The following is a 19,260-nucleotide window of genomic DNA, read 5'->3' as shown; positions in this document are numbered from 1 at the left end:
GTAAAAATGCTTTCACTACTCAATTATAAACGTTATATTGTAAAAATCTGCTTAGTTAATTAGCAATTAAATGATTAAGATGGGTGTCAGTTCGTGAAAACCAAAATTTACGTGTTTTCGGAGAGTGCGCGCATGCAATAGCGTTAGTGAGTGTCAGTTCGTGAAAACAAAAATTGATGCGTTTTGGGAGAGTGCGCACACACACTGCGCATGCGTGCGCGCACTCTCCCAAAACGCGTCAATTTTTGTTTTCACGAACTGACACTCACTAACGCTATTGCATGCGCGCACTCTCCGAAAACACGTACATTTTGGTTTCACGAACTGACACCCTGTGCAGGGTCACTTCGTGGTAACCAAAAATACCAGAATTGACAAATTTCTTGAAAATTCATTAGTAAAATTTGCTTATTTAAAATGATTTCAGCAATTATAACCTCGTCATGTTAAACTTCATGATACAAACTGCTAATATGTGCCAAAAAAAAAGAAAATTTGGATTTTTAATTTTGTTTGTACCTGTGATGCAGAGGGTGTCAGTTCGTGGTGTCGGTGACGAAATGTTTACATTATAATTAGAGTTCAATTTCCAGTTCAAAATTGTCCAATTCAAAGTTCACATGAGATATTACTTGCAATAGCTTTTGGCATATCAAAACAATTACCAATGTTTTTTTGTTCGTAATAAACTGCAAATTTCTTTTTGATCTGGAATTATTTGACTAGTGAAGTGTCATTTTTCTGTTGTCTTTTGGACTCATGAAAAGTGAGTGTTTGGGTTGTTCCTTTTTTTCTCTTTCTTTTAATGAACACATGCTCTGAACACTAAACTACAAGTCTAATAACTTGAACACTAACTACTAAACACAAGTATAGAACACAAGTATAGTGGCTACCCAAGCCCTTTGGGACCTTATGTGTGGCAGTGTAAAGGGTTTAGAGATCCAGTCTATCCGGTGGTTTCCGCTTCCTCTGGGGGTAGCGTCTCTCAGTGCTAGGTGGTTCTGTTGCTGTCTCGGGTACAACAGATGGTTGCTCTGCGCTGGGCTGGATGTCGGTAGGTGTATGTGTTGGTGAAGTAGGTACTGGACGATTGGGAGTCATCTGGTCACTGGTATCAGGGACAAGTGGGGGTACAGGATCTGGCTGCTGGTTGAAGAAGAAAGGCTTTCCAGTGTCAACATCAAGAAGTTGGTCGATGTGTCTGCGCCAGATGGAGTCGGGGCCAACTCGAACTTCGTATGCGAGTGGGCCAGTTTGGGAGTGGATTATGCCTGGAATCCACTTCTGACTGTCTCGGTAGTTGCGAGCGAGCACAGATTGGCCTGTGTGTAGGTTCCGAGTCGTCTTCCCGGATTTGTGATAGATTGACTGTTCCAGTTGTTTACGAGCGACTCGTTGGCGGATATCTGGTTTGATGATGTCAAGTCTGGATCGGAGGTTTCGTCCCATGAGAAGGAACGCCGGAGAATGACCAGTGGTAGCATGTGGTGCATTGCGGTAAGCAACGAGAAAGCTGCACAATTTTTGATTTACTGACCCTTTCTCCCCTTCCATCGATTTCAGTAATTAAGACCGGCCAAGCACATTTGTATTCCCTTATTATTTGCATACTAATGGCAGTTTTATGAGTTGGTTTTCCCGTATTCTTCTTGCAGGACGAATGGGAAAGTACCGGCTCAAAATTGGGGTTTGGACGAGGAGGCGACGACCGCGGAACCCGACATTCCATTATCTCCCATCAATTGAAAAAAATCAAACCGAAAAGTTAAAATCCTAATGAAGAAAAAACCGACTACCGGTAATGTGCAATCCAGGTTTGACAAAGCAAAGATTTTTCTGTCTTAGAATTGGTTCATTTGTAGAAGCTAACGCTTTTGCTCTGAATTCATGATGCCTAGAGATTGTATCTAAAAGCAGATAATCCCGGTTCGTTTAGTTGTTAAAAAAATTTGTAAGGGGAAATGTTCATGCAACTGCAAAGTTTTTTTTATATACGCCTATATCTCGAAATCGCAATTCACTTCAACCTTATTTTCGTTATGTAAATATAGACTACTTCTTAATGTATAAAGGTAATACGTACAAAAACCAAAGTAAGTACATTGTATTTGCCCATTTGGTAGGAAATTTTTATACCTTTTACAGTTACTGTAACTTTAATTGAGTTATCTTTCCTACTCTGAAAACCTCTAGTTATAGAATATAGCCTGTGTGATATCAATCAAAAATAGCGCTGAAATTCAGGTTGAATAACGTGAAAAAAAAGTATTATCCTCTGATATGCAGGTGGTACGTAACAAGGGTGCATTCGCTGAAAACGTATTGAGGGGAGGTGAATAACTTTTTGGAAAACGTGTTGGTAATTATTTATTTTAGCGTTCTGAAGATAGTCGGATTTTTTTAACTTAGGCAATTTTGAGTAGGCCTACACTATTTTCTCAGCGCCGTTTTAGGATTCACTTTGAAAAAAATCGGTGCTTATTTGCAATTCTTTATCGGGCGCATGGTTCGATATTTTTTCCCACGTGATGATACCATACACTACATTGTTGCAGTTTAGGAAATGAATAAATGAATATAGTGAGAACCATTTCTTTTTTTAAAGTGTTTTTCATTTTGTCTGATGAACACTTTCCAATATTTCTTAATATAGCATTTGGACCCTTTTTGCGATTATTTCGCCTTTGCACGGAATAACACGGTGCATGATACACGTACTGGCTTACATAATAAGCAGCACAGCGCCATCTACAGTTTATGTGGATCTCAAATAGTGCAGCTGAATTTTCGCGACCAACAAAATCACCGAGTCCACACTGCTTATCTTGATATGTGTGCGTACTGGCCAAAGGTAAACAGATATCCTTAAACAACTTCCTCCTTTACACACACCCTGAAAAATACGACACTGCCTTCAAAATAGTTCAGTTAATGATTAATAAAAATAGGCGGGCTGGGCATTGCACGCCAAATTCCTGGCCACCGATTCATCTGAAGGCGATAGTGCACCCTGGTACACACTATGCATATATAATTATGCAAACATCCCATAGAGTGCAGTTGTCCCTGTGAATGATTAACCAGCCAAGTTTCTATTCACACTGGTGGTACAGAGATATAGTGGTTATGGTTTCGGGTCTGTGAACGGTCAATGCTTAATTCCAGGAACAGCCAAATCACCATGTTCTTTGTTTTTCCTTGTAGGACGTAAACTGATGACAATGCAGCCGTGACTAATGTTATGATACTAGTAAATTGGGACCGAATTTTTATTGGATTGCTTAAGTTCCAAAAATTTATATTGAAAGTGCCTTAGAATGAAGGAGAACGCAACGTTGGGTTCAAAAGTTTCCGGGGCATGCTCCCGGCATGATCCCCAAGCAGAACGTGCCTTCATTCTACACCCGGCCTTCATATCCCCCGTGTCCCAAAAGCTAGCTCCGCCCACGGATGAGATATCGTAAATCAAGAGATTATCGTAAACCAAATGTCGGTACTAGTGTTTAGTGAAGTATTGCATGTAGCACTTTCAAAATCTAGGATATGAAAGCCGAATTCATAAGCTTTCTTTTAGTACAAGAATCATTCAAATCACTTATGTGCTTTCTAAGTTCACAAAAGGAAAACAATTCACACACATTATTCGTATTTGAATGATTTCGTTTTTGCTGAAAGAGTACTTACCTTCTTGCGATCCATGGACAGAAACTTAAAACGGTGCTTGTGTTTAAAATTCCGTAACTTGAAAAGTACATAAGTGGTTTTAATTATACTTGTACTAAAAGAAAGCTTATGAATTCGGCTTTCATATCCTAGATTTTAAAAGTGCTACATGCAAAATTTCACTAAAGCAATGGTCCCGACATTTGGGTCTCTTTTTTTTTTTTTTTTTTTTTTTTACTCGCCCTGTATGTCACTGCCCTTGGTATTCGGATAATGCGAACTGTGCACCTGTTCGGATTAAAGAAAGCTCAAAACTACATTATTTTGATTTATGTTGTTTTGGGTCTTTGCCCATTTTTTTTTTTTGAAAAGGCTATTTGCAGCTATGAAAAGCAAGCTTAACTTTGATTGCAATGTCGGTACTTGGCCCAAGCGCCTTAACGTTTCCGGGAAATCGAAGGTGAGGGGGGACTTTGTAAAGGTTATTTGAAATAATGCGCAGTAACAGAGAGCAACCACGGTCGTAAATAAATTTCCCAGTGGAAATGGATTTCAGTTCCCAATGGGATGCTTTGGTGTGTTTACTCCTTGTACTATTTATAATTTCTAGATATAAAGTAAATTTGGAACGGACGAAGGGAAATCGAATTGTTATACTTAAGGGAAGTTAATCGGTAGATTGGGATAAAACTTGGGTTCTACGTTACTCAGATGAAGTTTAAGGGAGGCATCGGAAGTTGTTGGCTGACCCCTCCCATTCTGTGTAGCTCAACAAAAATTCAGATATAAAGAGGTGACGCGTAACAGTCTAAACATGTGCGGGCCCGACTGTGGCATTATTCATAATGAAACTAATTCTTTTCTAATGACACGTTTGTGCGCGGGGTTATAATTCAACGACCATACAGCAAAGTTAGTTAATAAGTTGCAACAGAGACCTTTGTCACTCATTCCCTTTTTATAAAATGGTACGGACCACCCACCTGCTTCGTGCGCCTTGCCAGCCACATACGTCGGGTGACCCCATTACGTCGGGACAGGTGAGGCCGTTGATATCTTTTACGATGTTTGCACTTCTTCGATAAAATAACTGTGGCGAACCTTTGGACTCTCCGCAACCGTCCATATTGAAATGTGACCGATTTGAAATGCACATTTTTTGGATAGTGATTTTACGCGCGTCTTTTTTTTAGTGATTTTGTCTGATGATGGTCGGTTGCTGATTTCAGAGGGAAACCGAAAATTCATGGATTATTGTAAGATGTCTGTCAGATGGATTTATGCTGTTTTGGCGTGGTTGCTGATAGCGACCAGGGAAGGCGCCGCATGTGAGTACACTCTCTTGTTGTCTTCACTAATCGTGGGGTGTTGTTTAACCAAAATATTATGAATAAATATAATGGCGGTTGCAATCCACGTTTGAATTTGGGGGTGTATTCGATTATTCATCATATTTCAGTGATTGTGGTACCTTTTTGCCGTTTCCAGTGATGACTAGATTTCAAGAAGCATTGCATGATACCGCTGGCATTTGCTGTCTGTTTCTGTGAATGCGTGACCCAATTTGTGACGCCACCATTGCCGTCTGTAGGGGTGTGGCGGTTTTCGTAGGAACAAATGTACGTGCCGCGCAGTGTATGCAACTCAAAATTTAAACGGATACTCTGAAATATGCAGATATACTGAATGTTTGTCAATCTTTGTATTTTTAAACTCGTGTATTTAGATTATTTAAAAAATGAAACCTTGCAAGTGACTTTGGATACATGCAAAAGAGGGACAGCCTTACTAATTGCAATATGCATCGCCCTCCAACATGAGGAAATATATATATTTAATTGAAGGATTGTGTTTTTGATATCTATTTGGGTTGATGACTTCAACTCATTCCATGATTCCAATATCGTACACATTTATATAAAAAAAAGGTTTTACTACAGCCACGTCTCAATATGTTTCAGCGTATATTCAAAATTAGTGTTTGTGAATGACAGAATGATCTTAATGTTTACAAACAACATTCACGGAAAATATACATGTACAAATTTGTAATGCCTCTGAAAATATTGCTGAACTGAAATCCGCCTCAATATTTATAATAGTGCGAAGCGTTATATACCAATTGGAGTCGGATAGGCATATATGTTAAAAAAAAAATCCCCTGTCAATGAAAATGAAATAGTATTGCTCGGGAAAAGTTTTCCGATTAAAAACAACTACGTATGTTTTGATTTGTGACGCATCCAAAACGAATGTTAAAGGCTAATAAAAAAAAACTAGTTTCTCGCCCCTACCTGCTTCCTTTTTTTCCACCCGCCTCCTTTTTAAAGATGTGTTCCAGTGCTATTTTCGAGTTTCACCTCGAAAAAAAAACCCGATTTTTTTTTCAATTGCCTAGTTAGGCCTATATAGGTTTTCCCGGCTATGTTAAAATGTTTATCATTCGAATTCACCGGTTCTAATATTCAAATTCGTCCATCAGCATCGATTTAGTGCACTTCCAATGTTTAATTTCGCCTTTTGTCAGACAATTTCAAATTCACTTCAAGCAAATTCAAACAATGAGCACACGTTTTCGTCCCAGAGTATTCGATTTCGTCTTGTCTATCCCAAACCTTGTCATTTCAGTTTAAGAAAACTGCTTTCCAAAGGAGCTCTCACAAAATTGATTGATTCATATAAGACGATCTCTGAATGCTGCCACTGGGCAACAGTTTAGACGAATTTGATCTGTAATGACGACTATTCTCGTCCCTGTGACTAAAGATTACTATAGAGGGTGACCAAACTTTGAAATTGAATGGTAAATGGCTAAGATGGCTTTTTTTAAAGCGTGTGAAATTTTTCTCGGACGAAATTGAATGCTACAGTTGGTGAATTTGAATGAAAAATGATTTAAAATAGCCGGGAAAACCTATATATTATTAAGAAATACTGAAATATTTCCTAGTAATAAAAAACGTAAATTTACTTTGGAATGAGACATCGAGCAAAGAAAAAATCCACCTGCGGTTAGTTATTGAAATTGTTTCTTCACAAAATTCGATTTATTGGCTGGCAGAATGTATTATTGTATGCAAAATGAAAGCCGGTTTTCAAAGGGTTGCAGATGCCCAAAATTGGAATTAAGTAGTTTTTGTTAAAACAAAACATACACATTGAAAAATTGTAAGCCAGAGGAATTGTATACCCCAATTATTCAGTAGCGAGTTGTTTATTTGTTTTACCCTGCTGCCCATGTTTTTAAATCAGTTGTCACTATTTCATATTTTTCTTTAATAAGACAGAAGCAAAATAAATGCTCTTCTTATGCGTTATTCTGTCGTTTCGTGAGCTTGTTATATACTGCAGCATATTTTCAGTTTTTCCCCGACGCTATCTTCGACCTTTGAACGATTCCATCCGCCATATTTGTTTTGAACATGTCTGTGTTCATCACCGCATTTTCTGCATGGCATTTGAAACAAGAAAGAATACAAATAGTGCTAAGAATTTTAAGGAATGTGAGCTTAGCACGGTTTGATAATTTTACCCCTGTTTTGTTCAGACCCTTCTCAAAGCTGGGGTTATGATGTTGCTGTTTTTTGTTACAAAGTACATTTTAAAGGCGTGTCAATGGTATTGCGTGGTAGAGTTCCATTAGCATCTGGGTACAAAGTCTAAACTGTTTTATATCAACGACATCGTCAACTGCCGCACTATAATAGTAGGTTTTTAATGGCCAACGAAAATCCTCCATTGACTATGGAGGTCAAGGTATTGGGTCGCTCTGTTATCATGTTTCATTAAAAAAAAAAAGTACTGTAGCGTCGAGTTTCACCCCGAAAAATATGTTTTGTTTTCAAATAGCTATTTTCTAGTACAATATAAAAGTAACTCACCGGGGAATGAGACAACTACTGAAAAAAGTCTGCCTACGTTAAGTTGTGAAGTAAGAACATTAGAAATATCCACTTATTTGCGGCCCTGCCCACAATAATTAAGTTCTCACAGTATATACTGGTTGCAGAGCGTATCTGTTTGTGCAAAGAAGAAACCCAAAATATTTCCTTTCCGTAAAAATAGAACAAGCATGATGAAAAATCAAATCAGAGCTCAGACAGTATATTTTTTTCTGTAAAATATTTCACACGAAGACAAAAGCCAGTCTCTTTTCTTGCACAGAGAAGAAAAGTTACCCCGGGCCGACGACATTTTTTAAAACATGATTTACATTCGCCGATATTTTGCTCAACACTCTCGGCTGCCTACAAGCAATAAAGATAGCCGGCATAGAATTCCAGGGAACGCGGATATTTTCGGGTAAAACCCGGTGAGTCTTTCTGCATGCTTAGGGTCGAGACGGCAATGTATCTCAGAAGTTTAGCTTTTTTTGTGCAACCAATCATCGTCACCGTAATATGCATGTCTGAAAGATATCACGTGATTGGAATAATCATGTATTTTGAGATTTAGATTTCGAGTAAATAACAACTCGACACCATGGCCTAGTAGTTATTTTTTTCTCCAACACGTGGATGTCTTTCTTTAATCTTGTTTAATTAAAGGGAATGTACATCATTGGCTTTTGCTGGTGTTTTTTTTCAAAAATGAACTATTTGAGGGGTTCAAGTGTAACAGATCAAATATTGTTACACTGACATGTTTGAAGTTTTGTGTTCGAAAATGCTGGAAAAGCCAAGAAAAACAAAAATGTTCAAGTAGTCTGGTTCCCTGACCCCACTAAAGATGACATGGATCAATTTATAGATGACGGAAAATTGTAAGGTAAGGCAACCAGTCTAGCTGGCCTGCACCCGTTCATGAACATGTAACCAATAGCAAACACAATTTCGACTAAAAAAATTGTAAATTTGGAGCAGTATTTTAAAAAAAGTTAAGTTTTTCCAACGGTGGTCGGCCGACCACCGTTGGAAATGTATACAAAAATACCATTTTCTTGAAAATGACTTCACACCAGGTGCCATAATTTTACAGGATGCTTTAGTCTGTCATTAACCAACATCCTAGTAAGGTATGTCGTAAATACTTGGTAGTTTTATTTGTTCATGTTTGCAAATGTTGTATATTCCCTTTAAGTCCAAGATTTCAGTGAAATGAATTTCAATTCCGTTGACAACTGACACATGCGCAGTATGCTCAGTGACTATACTTGGTTGGAGAAAAACAACTTATCTCACAACCCACGCACTGTGTCCTCAATTTCATGGGTCACCTCACACATTGATATCCATCTGAATGTGTGTATTCGGGGTTTTTTTTTTGTTGTGTGTTTTTTAGTATTTGTTCAGTTTGTGTCCTTAACGTCAGGAAATCAGCTGTTTGTCTCGGACACTGAAGACTATTATCTGCGTCACTTTGGTGCGCAGATTGCCGGTGTATAGTGTAATGTCCTCACGTTATTACCTTGTAAATGACGGACTCGTAGTCTAAAGTTTAAGTAAGACTGTGATTTTGTGTTGTTCTGTGCACTGAGACACATACTTTACGGTTAGTAAGTTGGTATAATTTGCAACCTCCGATACCACTGGGATTTTTTTTATTACTAAATATTTATTGACATTCTGCACTGGGGAATACGACGCATAACCGAAGAACGCTCTCTTGTGATCTTAAACTGAAGTATTTCTTTAAGCCCCTCAGGGGCCGATTCAAATTATCACTGTTTTCAAACTCCCATATATTTTTTTGAAAATATGGGCGCGTGGTCCAGATAAATAATTAATAATCGGAGTTCACTTTTCAATTAACAAACAAACAAAACACCCTGAAAAACTTACTATATCGACTCGCCAGTATCGCGCGAATGCGTTTCGATTCGTTCCCCCAACCCTTCCCCAAAATATATAGAGACAGGGTAGAGTTTGCGACACTTAGAGCATCATGGAGACGAGGTTGTATATGGTTGCAGACCAGTAAATAAACTTCCATAGACCCCAATGGTAAATGTTCACACTTCAGAAATTCGGGAAAAATACTCACAACTCTCCAAGGTGTTCGAGACACACATCAAATTAAAGCTTATTTCATCATTTTTCATTTTCTTTTCAATTTTTGGGGGGTTAACTGACGACTTTTAAGAGAAATTTCCATTCGAAGATGATCACCCCTGAAAATAGTCCTAACGCCCATCGCCATGTTGAAAAACGATGCCTACACTCCATTGCAAAATAGAGCGCTTTAAGGTCCCCAATTTCATCCAAATTGAACGGAACTACAAGCTCAAAGTCCTGTGCACGGCTTCCACCCATATTTTTTTACAAACCCTCACGTTCATGGCCCGCAGCATTCTCAAATACTGAAGATTTCGAGGGCATGCAAATCGTGATTTGGCCGGCGCAGGCAATTTCGGACCGATTTAATACTGGTCTGCAACCATTGATATCAAGCTAGGCGATATGATGTAAATTGTTGGAAACGATTGTAACCAGTCATTTGCAACATCTTACCAACTGCATGGTGAAACGCGAACAGTTTTGGAATGCATTGAATAGCAACTCATTTCTTAAGATCGAACATTTTGGGCTGGTGGATGGGTCAAAACAATTTTGAAAATAAAATGAAATTTAAAAAAACATTGATCACTTTGAATTGCCCCAAGTGTTCAGCTGGGCTCGAAACATTTGTACGTAAAGAGACCTACTGGACTACATAACATTCTTTCCTCCATTTCTTGGGGAAGTATAGCTCAGATAAGGAACACATAAAAACAATACAGCATTTAACAGTCAATATGTAGGTTGTAAGGATAAGGCCTAAAAAATAAATAAGTCGGTCTCTGGTCAGCGCGCGCGTCGATTTTAATCATGCGCGTCAACCTTTTTTATTCCTTCAAATTATCCGCGGTAGATACAGCAGCGCCCTCTATTGCCGCACCTCCTCAAATTTTTGTACCAAGGAATGGGGAAATTGCACCAAGGCAAATGATGGAGATCACCGAGGCAAATTATGGAGGTCCCCAATGTATATGAGGACACAACAAAAGCAAACTAGTACCCACCTTGTCTGTACAATCCAAGCTTCAAAAAAAAAAAAAAAGGCCCCCCCCCAAAAAAAAAAAACCGCATCGCCACATCAATTCCGGAACTTTGGTCTGACCAGAGACCGACTATTAGTTTTGGTCCAAAGCTGCGTGCAAACGAAAAAATGAACCGGCCAAAAACAGATATTTTTTGGGAAAATTTGCTTTTAATGGAGGGCGCTGTTTCAAAGAATAGAGTGCGCTGTTGCTCTTTAATGCAACATGTATTTCTGTCGTCATATTAAATGAGTTGTTGTGAAACTGCTGTAATAATGTACCACGAACACGTAACATTAAAATAATTTGCTGAACTTAAATCTTTCACTGAATTTGTTGAGACGTGACAAGGAAATTTAATTTGAAGAAAATTATTTCGAGAGGGACAAAAACCATGTAGGCCTTTACAGGGGCTGAAAAATCCAATCCAATTCGAGCCCGAGTCACAAGAGGTAGAAAATGCCAGAAAAATTGTGCAATAATTTTTTTCCATAAATAAACAAAACAATGACCCAACAAAATAACATAAAATAACCCTTCGACAATTATTATCATTTTCCAGATATGTCAGGTTTCGACCCCGTTACCGATTTATCGTCTTCGGCACTGGAGGCAACTGACGAAGTCAGTTTGGAGGTCCCACTGACTGAACCTTTTCCATTTTACAATAGGAAATATGACAGCATTTTCGTAAGTATACAGAGTAGAGTTATGTAACAAAGTATCAGGTTGAGTCCCCGGGAAAGAGACTTGATTGTAACTCATTCATTCTTTCATATTTAATTTCCACTTAATCATTTTGAAAAAAGAAAGTTCAGACAATAATTTAGATAAAGTGATGGGCTTCTCCGAAAAGCAAGCTTGTCAAGTGGGGAAGTTCATTATGTGTAGGAAAAAATTATGATCAATACATACATTTGTTCCGTTAACTAAGCTACAGAATGAAGTACGCTTTTGCTCATTGCTTCTCCCCGCCTAGAATCAGATCAATCCTCTGTCAGGCTTTCCAATTGTTCTTTTTTCCACTGTTGAGGTGATACTTTTGCACGGATGCCCAAGTAAAACCACACACGCGTATGCAAGTTTTACACATTTCCCCCCTATTTTTTCTTTATCATAGGTAAACGATGATGGTATCCTAACACTAGGAGCACCGCTACCCGCCTCATTGCCTGGCCCCGTTGCGCTCCCCATGGGAGATGTGGTGAGTCAAATCAGTGCCAATTAAAATACTTCAATGACAAGACGTTATATTTGTTATACGTGATACTTATTATGCTTCATTATCACGTTTGACACAATTTCATGACATCCCTGTCACTCGAATAGTGAATCCTCTGCCGTGAACGTTTTAAGGTGGTACTAGCAGCAAACTGGTCTGCGGTCACTGCTCAGTGTTGTTCAGTTAAGTTGGGAGCCGGAGTTAATCTTGGCTTGCTACTTTTACTTTCTTGACGCGGTAGTAGTAGTACGAAAGCCCACAAGTGCCAAGAAGTATACATTTGATAAAAGTGAAGTACATTTTTGTCTCTAAAAGAATTTCGGGATATATTTTTCCAAGTTGGTTTTTACGACATATATCTTTTCAAGTTCGTTTTGACGAGATATTTTTTAAGCTCGTTTTGACAAGATACATGTGCGCACAGTCGCGTCTGATAAGTTTGAACAGTCATGTTTCAAGAATAGTTGCGCGACAAAGCCCAATATTTCGAAGAATACTTTGTGATAAAAGCATGAGTCAACCTCGCGTGCCATAAACAACTTTTTTTCAGATGTTCGGTGACCTTTGAGAAGACTATGAGTTATTACCCTATTTGTAACATTTTATCCATCAAAACTTCTCTTTAATTTAGTCTATGTTTACCACAAAAAAGTACACAAACTTACCAGTGCGCTTGAAAATCTTGCGTGCACGCTTGGTTAAAAGCAAACGTTTACAGGAAGTTTCAGTATGCGGTGAAAGCCTCAAAGGAACAGTGAAAACGCGGTTCTCGATCACTACTATATGTATCATGCTGATCTGCAGGACTTCTCAGGAGACGCCAACTTGGACAGGGAGAAGGCAGTGGTGATAGCGCCCCTGTGGAGCGAGGTCAACACGGCAGACTCATCCAGCGCAGGGACCGTCTACTACCGAGTCGGCTTGACCAGGAACAGCCAGGCAGTGCAGAACGCTGAAACCATGGTCAAGTCATGCTACATCAACCAGGAGGGCTTCACTGCGACAGCTGGTGCAGTGTTCACATGGGATAAGGTCTCAGACGTGCCGGATGGCAATGTGCAGGTATACAGCCTTGGATGTATCATGGCAGTTATCATACACTTGTTAAGGAAGGGGGACTTCTATTGTGTTTATCCCTTAAGCAGTGGCGTAGCAAGGTCATTTTTATTGGGAGGTAAGGGGTTAGTACCATCTGTCGATGGGGGCGCTGTTCAAAACCGCATAGGGGTGCAGACCAGTAAATCGGTCCGAAATTGCCTGCGCCGGCCAAATCACGATTTGCATGCCCTCAAAATCTTCGGTATTTGAGCTTGCTGTGGGCCATGAACTTGAGGGTTTGTAAAAAATATGGGTGGAAACCGTGCACAGGACTGTGAGCTTGCAGTTCTGTGTAATTTTGATGTAATTTGGACCCTAAAAGCGCTCTACTTTGCAATGGAGTGTAGGCATCGTTTTTCAAAATGGCGATGGGCTTCAGGACTATTTTCAGGGGTGTTCATCTTCAGATGGAAATGTCTCCTAAAAGTCATCAGTTGACCCCCCCGAAAATTGAAAAGAAAATGAAAGATGATGAAATAAGCTTTAATTTGATGTGTGTCTCGAACACCTTGGAGAGTCGTGAGTATTTTTCCCGCCTTTTTGAAGTGGGAGAATTTACCATTGGGGTCTATGGAAGTTTATTTACTGGTCTGCTACCATAGTAATGCAATAATATTGTTCGTTGGTATGCTTACTACATATTATAGTATATCATAGGTTTCTGTTAAGTACACGAAAACAAGGGAATGTCCACACAACGTATGTAACGTAAACATGACGTCACCGACACCACGAAGTAACACAGCACGTGTTAAACCATTTTTTTATTTTTTTTATTTTAAGTTTTTTACATTTTTAAACATTATTCATCAAGACCTACCATTAGTTGCACGAAGTGACAATTTTCGTTTTCACGAAGTAACACTCAGGTTCCATTTACCATTGCAATGCATGGCGCGCACTTTGCTCAAATGTAAGCAAAATTGTTTTCAAGAAGTAACACTCTCCTTGTAATAAGTTGTATGAGCGCGAAACTAAGAGTGTAACTTCGTGAATACGAAAATTTACAGTTTCGCTGCTTTTTCGGTTTCACGAACTAACACTCACCTTTTTTCTCTTATTTCTTGTGGTGATAAACAGCAGATTTAATAAGTTCAATTCATCAAGTGTCCACAACGAGAAACCCAACTGAAAATACTCTGTCGTTTTGACGCAAAGTGTTGTTTTAGAAGGCGTTCAACTTTAGGTGCCGTTTTCTCCGATTGCTAGTTTTTACTGGTATGTACATGAGTGTTACTTTGTCGTGTTGCTGACGGTGTGTGATATTATGTAGGTGCAGGGAACGTATACGGTACCCGAGTCGGTGGTAGTTTCTGTGGTGACGTTGTAGATGGCAAGGCGACATTAATGAATTTATTTTCCCTTGTCGTTCTCTGTCCACAGCCAAATAGCTTTCAGGCTATACTCGTCTACGACTCGCTGCGTTCCTTTGTCATATTCTACTACAGTGAGCTGAACTACCTCAGTTCTACGGTGACTGGCGGAACTCAAGTAAGATCAGTAATTTTCAAGACAAGTAATGTAATACAAGGAGTGATCCTTTCCCAGTGTGCTGATTGCTCCGGACTCCTTGCAGAGTATGCCCTGAGTGGTCAATGTGCTAGAAACGATTACTGTAATTGGAGGAGAACATAGGGGTGCACCCCTGTATTAAAATTCCCATAGACACCAGTGCTTAATGCCCATACTTCAAAATTATTTTTAAAATACTCAAAACTCTCACAGATATTTAAGCTGCCCCGGAAAAATGACGATCAATGTGTCATCTGTCATTTTCTTTTCATTTTTGGTGGGTTGACCGTTTAACTTTTCGAGGAATTCTTACCCAAAGAAGACAACCCATAATTTTTCCAAAGTGGACAAAGTAGTCATCTTGAAAACGATCCCTCCACAACATGGCAGAATAGTGCCACTTTCGAGCCGAAGTGCATCCAAAATGTTCAGGATTCGAATTCAATTTCATTGCCATATTTCTTCAATTCCCCAATGTTATGGCTCTCAGAACTCTCTAGTATAGAATATTTTGGGAGTGTAACTTTTATTCAAGAGCTCGGCGGACGGATTTTTGGCCTTTTTACAAGCGTGCGCCCATAGACCCCTCTTATAGACAGCTAGTTTCGTAGGAACATTAATACAACTGCGTCTTCAACGCCATTAGGTACGTGTGCGCGCAGTGTGCGAAATGTTCTAAACACGCGTGCATGTTGCTCGCAAGATCTTGCTCAAATTTCGGCAAAGCCGATGCGCGTCACGAAAAAATAATGTGATGCCTAAATTGCCGTTGCACGTGACAATCTGTAGGAAGTAACGTCATTTTGAGAGAGACCTATATCTTCAATGTGTGCATAACGTCTTACGTGTCCTTCTTTCATTCACGGTCACGATAAGACCACACGAGGTGGATTGCAGTTCCTGAAGGAGATAAAAACTGTTGAAAGTGTGTTTATCACCTAGCATCAAATACAAAGGTGTGTATTGCAAGGGTGCCAATTGGCTTCCTTGAGTTCCACTGTCTACTTAATCACGACTTGTTACAAAACAAATGAAATCGTAAGCAGCTTCATTGGGTGATACCTATAACCTATTATCTGGTGGTGTTGATATGTCATTCTTTGAACCCTCATTGAATGCAATTTGTTCAGCATGCGACGACCGACCTGGGCGCACGACCTATGTGCAGCCCGCGAAAGGCATGCGTACACTTTTCGGCGATAATACCCTGCGACGCCTTCGTTTTCTTTCACAAGACTTTGTGATTGAAGTGAGCAACCACCTCCGCTCATGAAAACGACGGAAGCGGTTTCAATTCTTCATGGGCTGTGTTGGGCGTGTGTTTTATCGAGTCAGTACCAAGAGGAAAGTGTGTTGGACACGCAGGGACGTTCGTCCATTCACAATGGTGTTCCGGTGTTGCTCCAAAACAATGTGAGTGAGTCAGTCGACTCCAACCAAATTTTGCGTCAAACAAGCGAGCTTAATGTACTTTGTTCCCATCGCGACTGTACTACCGAGTCTTCGAATAACTGAAACGCTTGGTCTGTCACATTGTAGTCGCTCCTAATGGCTTTAGCATTGGTACAGATGCAAGGAGTGTGTACAACGTTCGCTTCTCTCGCGAAGCCTGTATACTAATCAGCGACATAAGTGGAAGGTCATTTCTGAGGTGGAACCACGCTCTCTCCCTCAGGTGGCACGCACTCACTCGCGAGCCTCAATTTAAAGCACGCGTGCGACATCCACGAGAGTGTTGTACCTCAAATAACCCAAAACGAATGTGCGATTCTACAGTAGTATTCCTTTCTTGTTGCGTTAGGTGGGTTTCAATGCTGGTGATGTCTGGGGAGGGTTTTCATATCCGTACCCAAACAACGACTTCCAGAAGCTAGTGGATAACACCAACTGTGAAGCTGCCAATGAGAACGGTGCCTACGTGTTCCGAGTGGATACGGAGATCATGACCAGTCCTGGCTGCAGTGTCAATCAAGGTGAATTATTGCCCTATCCATATCCCTAACCTTAACTCTAAATATTAAACCAACCCGACTCTTTACCCTCACATGGGAAGCAAATGGGCTACAATAATTATGCCAGAAACTTCTAAGATGGTCGTACATAATGTGGTATCCTGGGAACAACTTTCTTGTACAGACATATGAGAGTAACTTACGGAGGAAGAAGTTGCCGCATGGAACAAAGTAACCTTCTAAAAAGATGTTATCTTTTTAAAGGATGGATCTAACACCGTGAAGAGAGTGAAACTTTATATTGGAGAATGCAACGTGCCGAATAAGTAAATTCAATGCCATTTAAAAGTTAATCCTCTCATTATGTGGAAAAAATTTCAAGATAAGCAAGTTGAGTAAGATACAGCCACAGATATAGTCAATTAAAACCCAACTAAATATCAAACCTCATAAAGAAATTCGACTCACAGTGAAAGGAAGACTTTACTGTCAAAATACCCTCCAGAAGAGTAACAATCTGGACTTTAAAAAAAATGGCTCAGATTTACGATTTTGTGCGCAAGCTTCAAAGTTAAGAAACTGATTGGAGATCTAATCTAATTTATCTAATGGTAATGGTAAATTGTCAGTCAAAACGTCTTGTTGTTTATTTTCCAGGGTTTTATGCTTCGCAAGTGTGGCCCACCTCGGGCCCCATGATGGGCGGCAACAGAATCAGCCTCGCCCCAACCTGCGGCCTGGGCGTCACCACGGCTAACTGCGTCTTCAAGCAAGGAGACACCGTGCTTCAGGTCGCGACGGAGCAGCAGATCGTCGGGACTGTGCTGGTCTGCATCCCCAGCCCGTTCTTCGTAACTGGGGACGTGTCCATTTTGGTTTATAGGATCGGTGACGATACCGATGTTCCCGACGATGCCGTCTATACGCACAAGTACACAGTCGGTAAGCCACGGCCAATGATCTGCTTAGCACAGACTTTTTTGTAGTTAGCAGCATGTATACTGATATTGGATTCCACCACGTTGATAAGAAATGGTTAGATTTTTTTGAGTTTTTTAGTTTTTTGATATTTATAAAACAGTACCCTTATACCATTACGATTTATCTTTCAAATACCACTGCCAGCTAACGCGTGTAGAGGTGAAACTTCAGAGACCGCGAGACCACTTCAATTAGCCGACAAGCGTAACGCATTCGTTATGCTTTGTAATGTACATGTAGATGTATAGTACATGTACACCGGGAACGTAGAGTGAACATGTATCCTTTTTGGATTGCTTAGGTGGAGGGGGGGGGGGGTCGCAACCACTGCGTATGCCATGCATGCAGGGAGAGAAGGTCTAAAACTGTGACGTCGGGATTTCGTGTCTACGTACTTTATGAACAGCCACACAGTCTTTCGAACTTTTTCCAATGGGGTCCCTTGGTAGAATATGTGGAAGGAAATTGCAGTTCGGGAAGAAAACCAAGGATGATATTCCAGGAAAAACCCACGGAATCAGGCAGGGACTGAAATCCGATCCACATATTGGCCCAGGCCGGAATCGAAACTGGTTTACAACGGTGGAAGGCCGATAATGTGCTGCTGCAACACCAAACAGATCCCCGTTGATTCAGGACTTCAAAATTCGGATCGACCCTGCTTTCACACTGTTCCGTATCTTACCCACAGAACACCCGGACGACAGTACAGTCACCGTCGACCGCGCCTCCTCGACATCCTCTTCCTGGACAACAGCTGGCTCACCGCTGACCATCACCTGGCTCCAGAGTCTCTTCAATAAGCCGTCGACGCTACCAACTACAGCCAATCCAGGTGCCGAAAACCTGCGAATCTCGGTCATGCAGTACGACGAGGCTGTGGCCAACCAGGAGCCGACCTGGAAGGATGTCTACGATCTTGGGACGAACATCCCGAACACGGGGAGGTTCTCCTTTACCCCGGGACCCCTGGAGAACATCACGCAGGACAACCCATGGGGAGTAATCCGTGTGCAGCGAATGGACGGGTGAGTTTCTATAGGTCCTTTTTTTCTGAAAAGGACTTAGTTGTTCACGACTTAGCCTTCGTCAAGGCGTTGTCATTATCCGTCTGTAGAGTATTGTGGCGAAATGAGCTATACATCCTTTGTGGCGGAAATAACTAGGTAACATGACAGGCTGAACTGATCGCAGGATGGAATTGGACCTGGCCTTTACCCACAAAAATATATTAACCTCGCGCAAGGATGAGCGGCTACCCAGACGCAAAAGGATATAGTTAACGAACGGCGGACTAAGCCTAGGGGCTGTTCGTTTGGCGGAAATATACCACCGATCTGCGATTAAGTATTAAACTGACTTATTTGACAAGAGAGCGATATAATTAACTCCAATATACCTCACAGTGAACCTCAATAAACCTCACAGTGAACCTCAATAAACCTCACAGTGAACCTCAATAAACCTCACAGTGACAGGTGATTCCAATAGTGTTTACGTGCCCAGATTCTTGTACATTAACAGAACGGTATTTTTCTCTGCGTTTTAGATACCCAGTGGCACTGTACAGTGATGCCCATATGCTAGGATACCTGCTTGACCAGGATTATCAGGACGACCCGACACAGTGGGCTGATGCCGAGTGTAAAAGGTATAAGTGCTTCCCACCCAAGGGGGAACATTCACGAGCACCCTCGCATCCCCACCCACCCGACCCTTAATCCCACCCCACCTACCCCACCCAACCCCACCCCCACGTTTATTATTATTTCACAACCATCCCAAAAGTAGTGTAACAAATATATTTGGGT

At 40.6% G+C, this 19,260-nt stretch overlaps 1 protein-coding gene across 2 annotated transcripts in view; it reads left to right on the top strand.

The window, feature by feature from the left end:
* Positions 1–4,749: 4,749 nt before the first annotated feature.
* LOC119735924 (sushi domain-containing protein 2-like) overlaps positions 4,750–19,260 on the top strand; it is a 34,907-nt gene continuing 20,396 nt past the window's right edge. Inside the window, exons 1-9 of one of the 2 annotated variants that reach the window (XM_038209878.1) lie at positions 4,750–4,994; positions 11,247–11,374; positions 11,805–11,888; positions 12,711–12,968; positions 14,388–14,495; positions 16,318–16,489; positions 17,126–17,410; positions 18,141–18,477; positions 18,999–19,100. In XM_038209878.1, the coding sequence (XP_038065806.1) occupies positions 4,913–4,994; positions 11,247–11,374; positions 11,805–11,888; positions 12,711–12,968; positions 14,388–14,495; positions 16,318–16,489; positions 17,126–17,410; positions 18,141–18,477; positions 18,999–19,100 (1,556 nt within the window). In that variant the 5' untranslated portion in view covers positions 4,750–4,912. The remainder of the gene's footprint in view (positions 4,995–11,246; positions 11,375–11,804; positions 11,889–12,710; positions 12,969–14,387; positions 14,496–16,317; positions 16,490–17,125; positions 17,411–18,140; positions 18,478–18,998; positions 19,101–19,260) is intronic. The other variant, XM_038209879.1, reaches the window with a different exon arrangement.

This window comes from Patiria miniata, unplaced genomic scaffold (assembly GCF_015706575.1).
Source record: "Patiria miniata isolate m_02_andy unplaced genomic scaffold, ASM1570657v1 HiC_scaffold_29, whole genome shotgun sequence".
Taxonomy (NCBI): domain Eukaryota; kingdom Metazoa; phylum Echinodermata; class Asteroidea; order Valvatida; family Asterinidae; genus Patiria; species Patiria miniata.
This window is presented reverse-complemented; position numbering and strand designations above follow the sequence as displayed.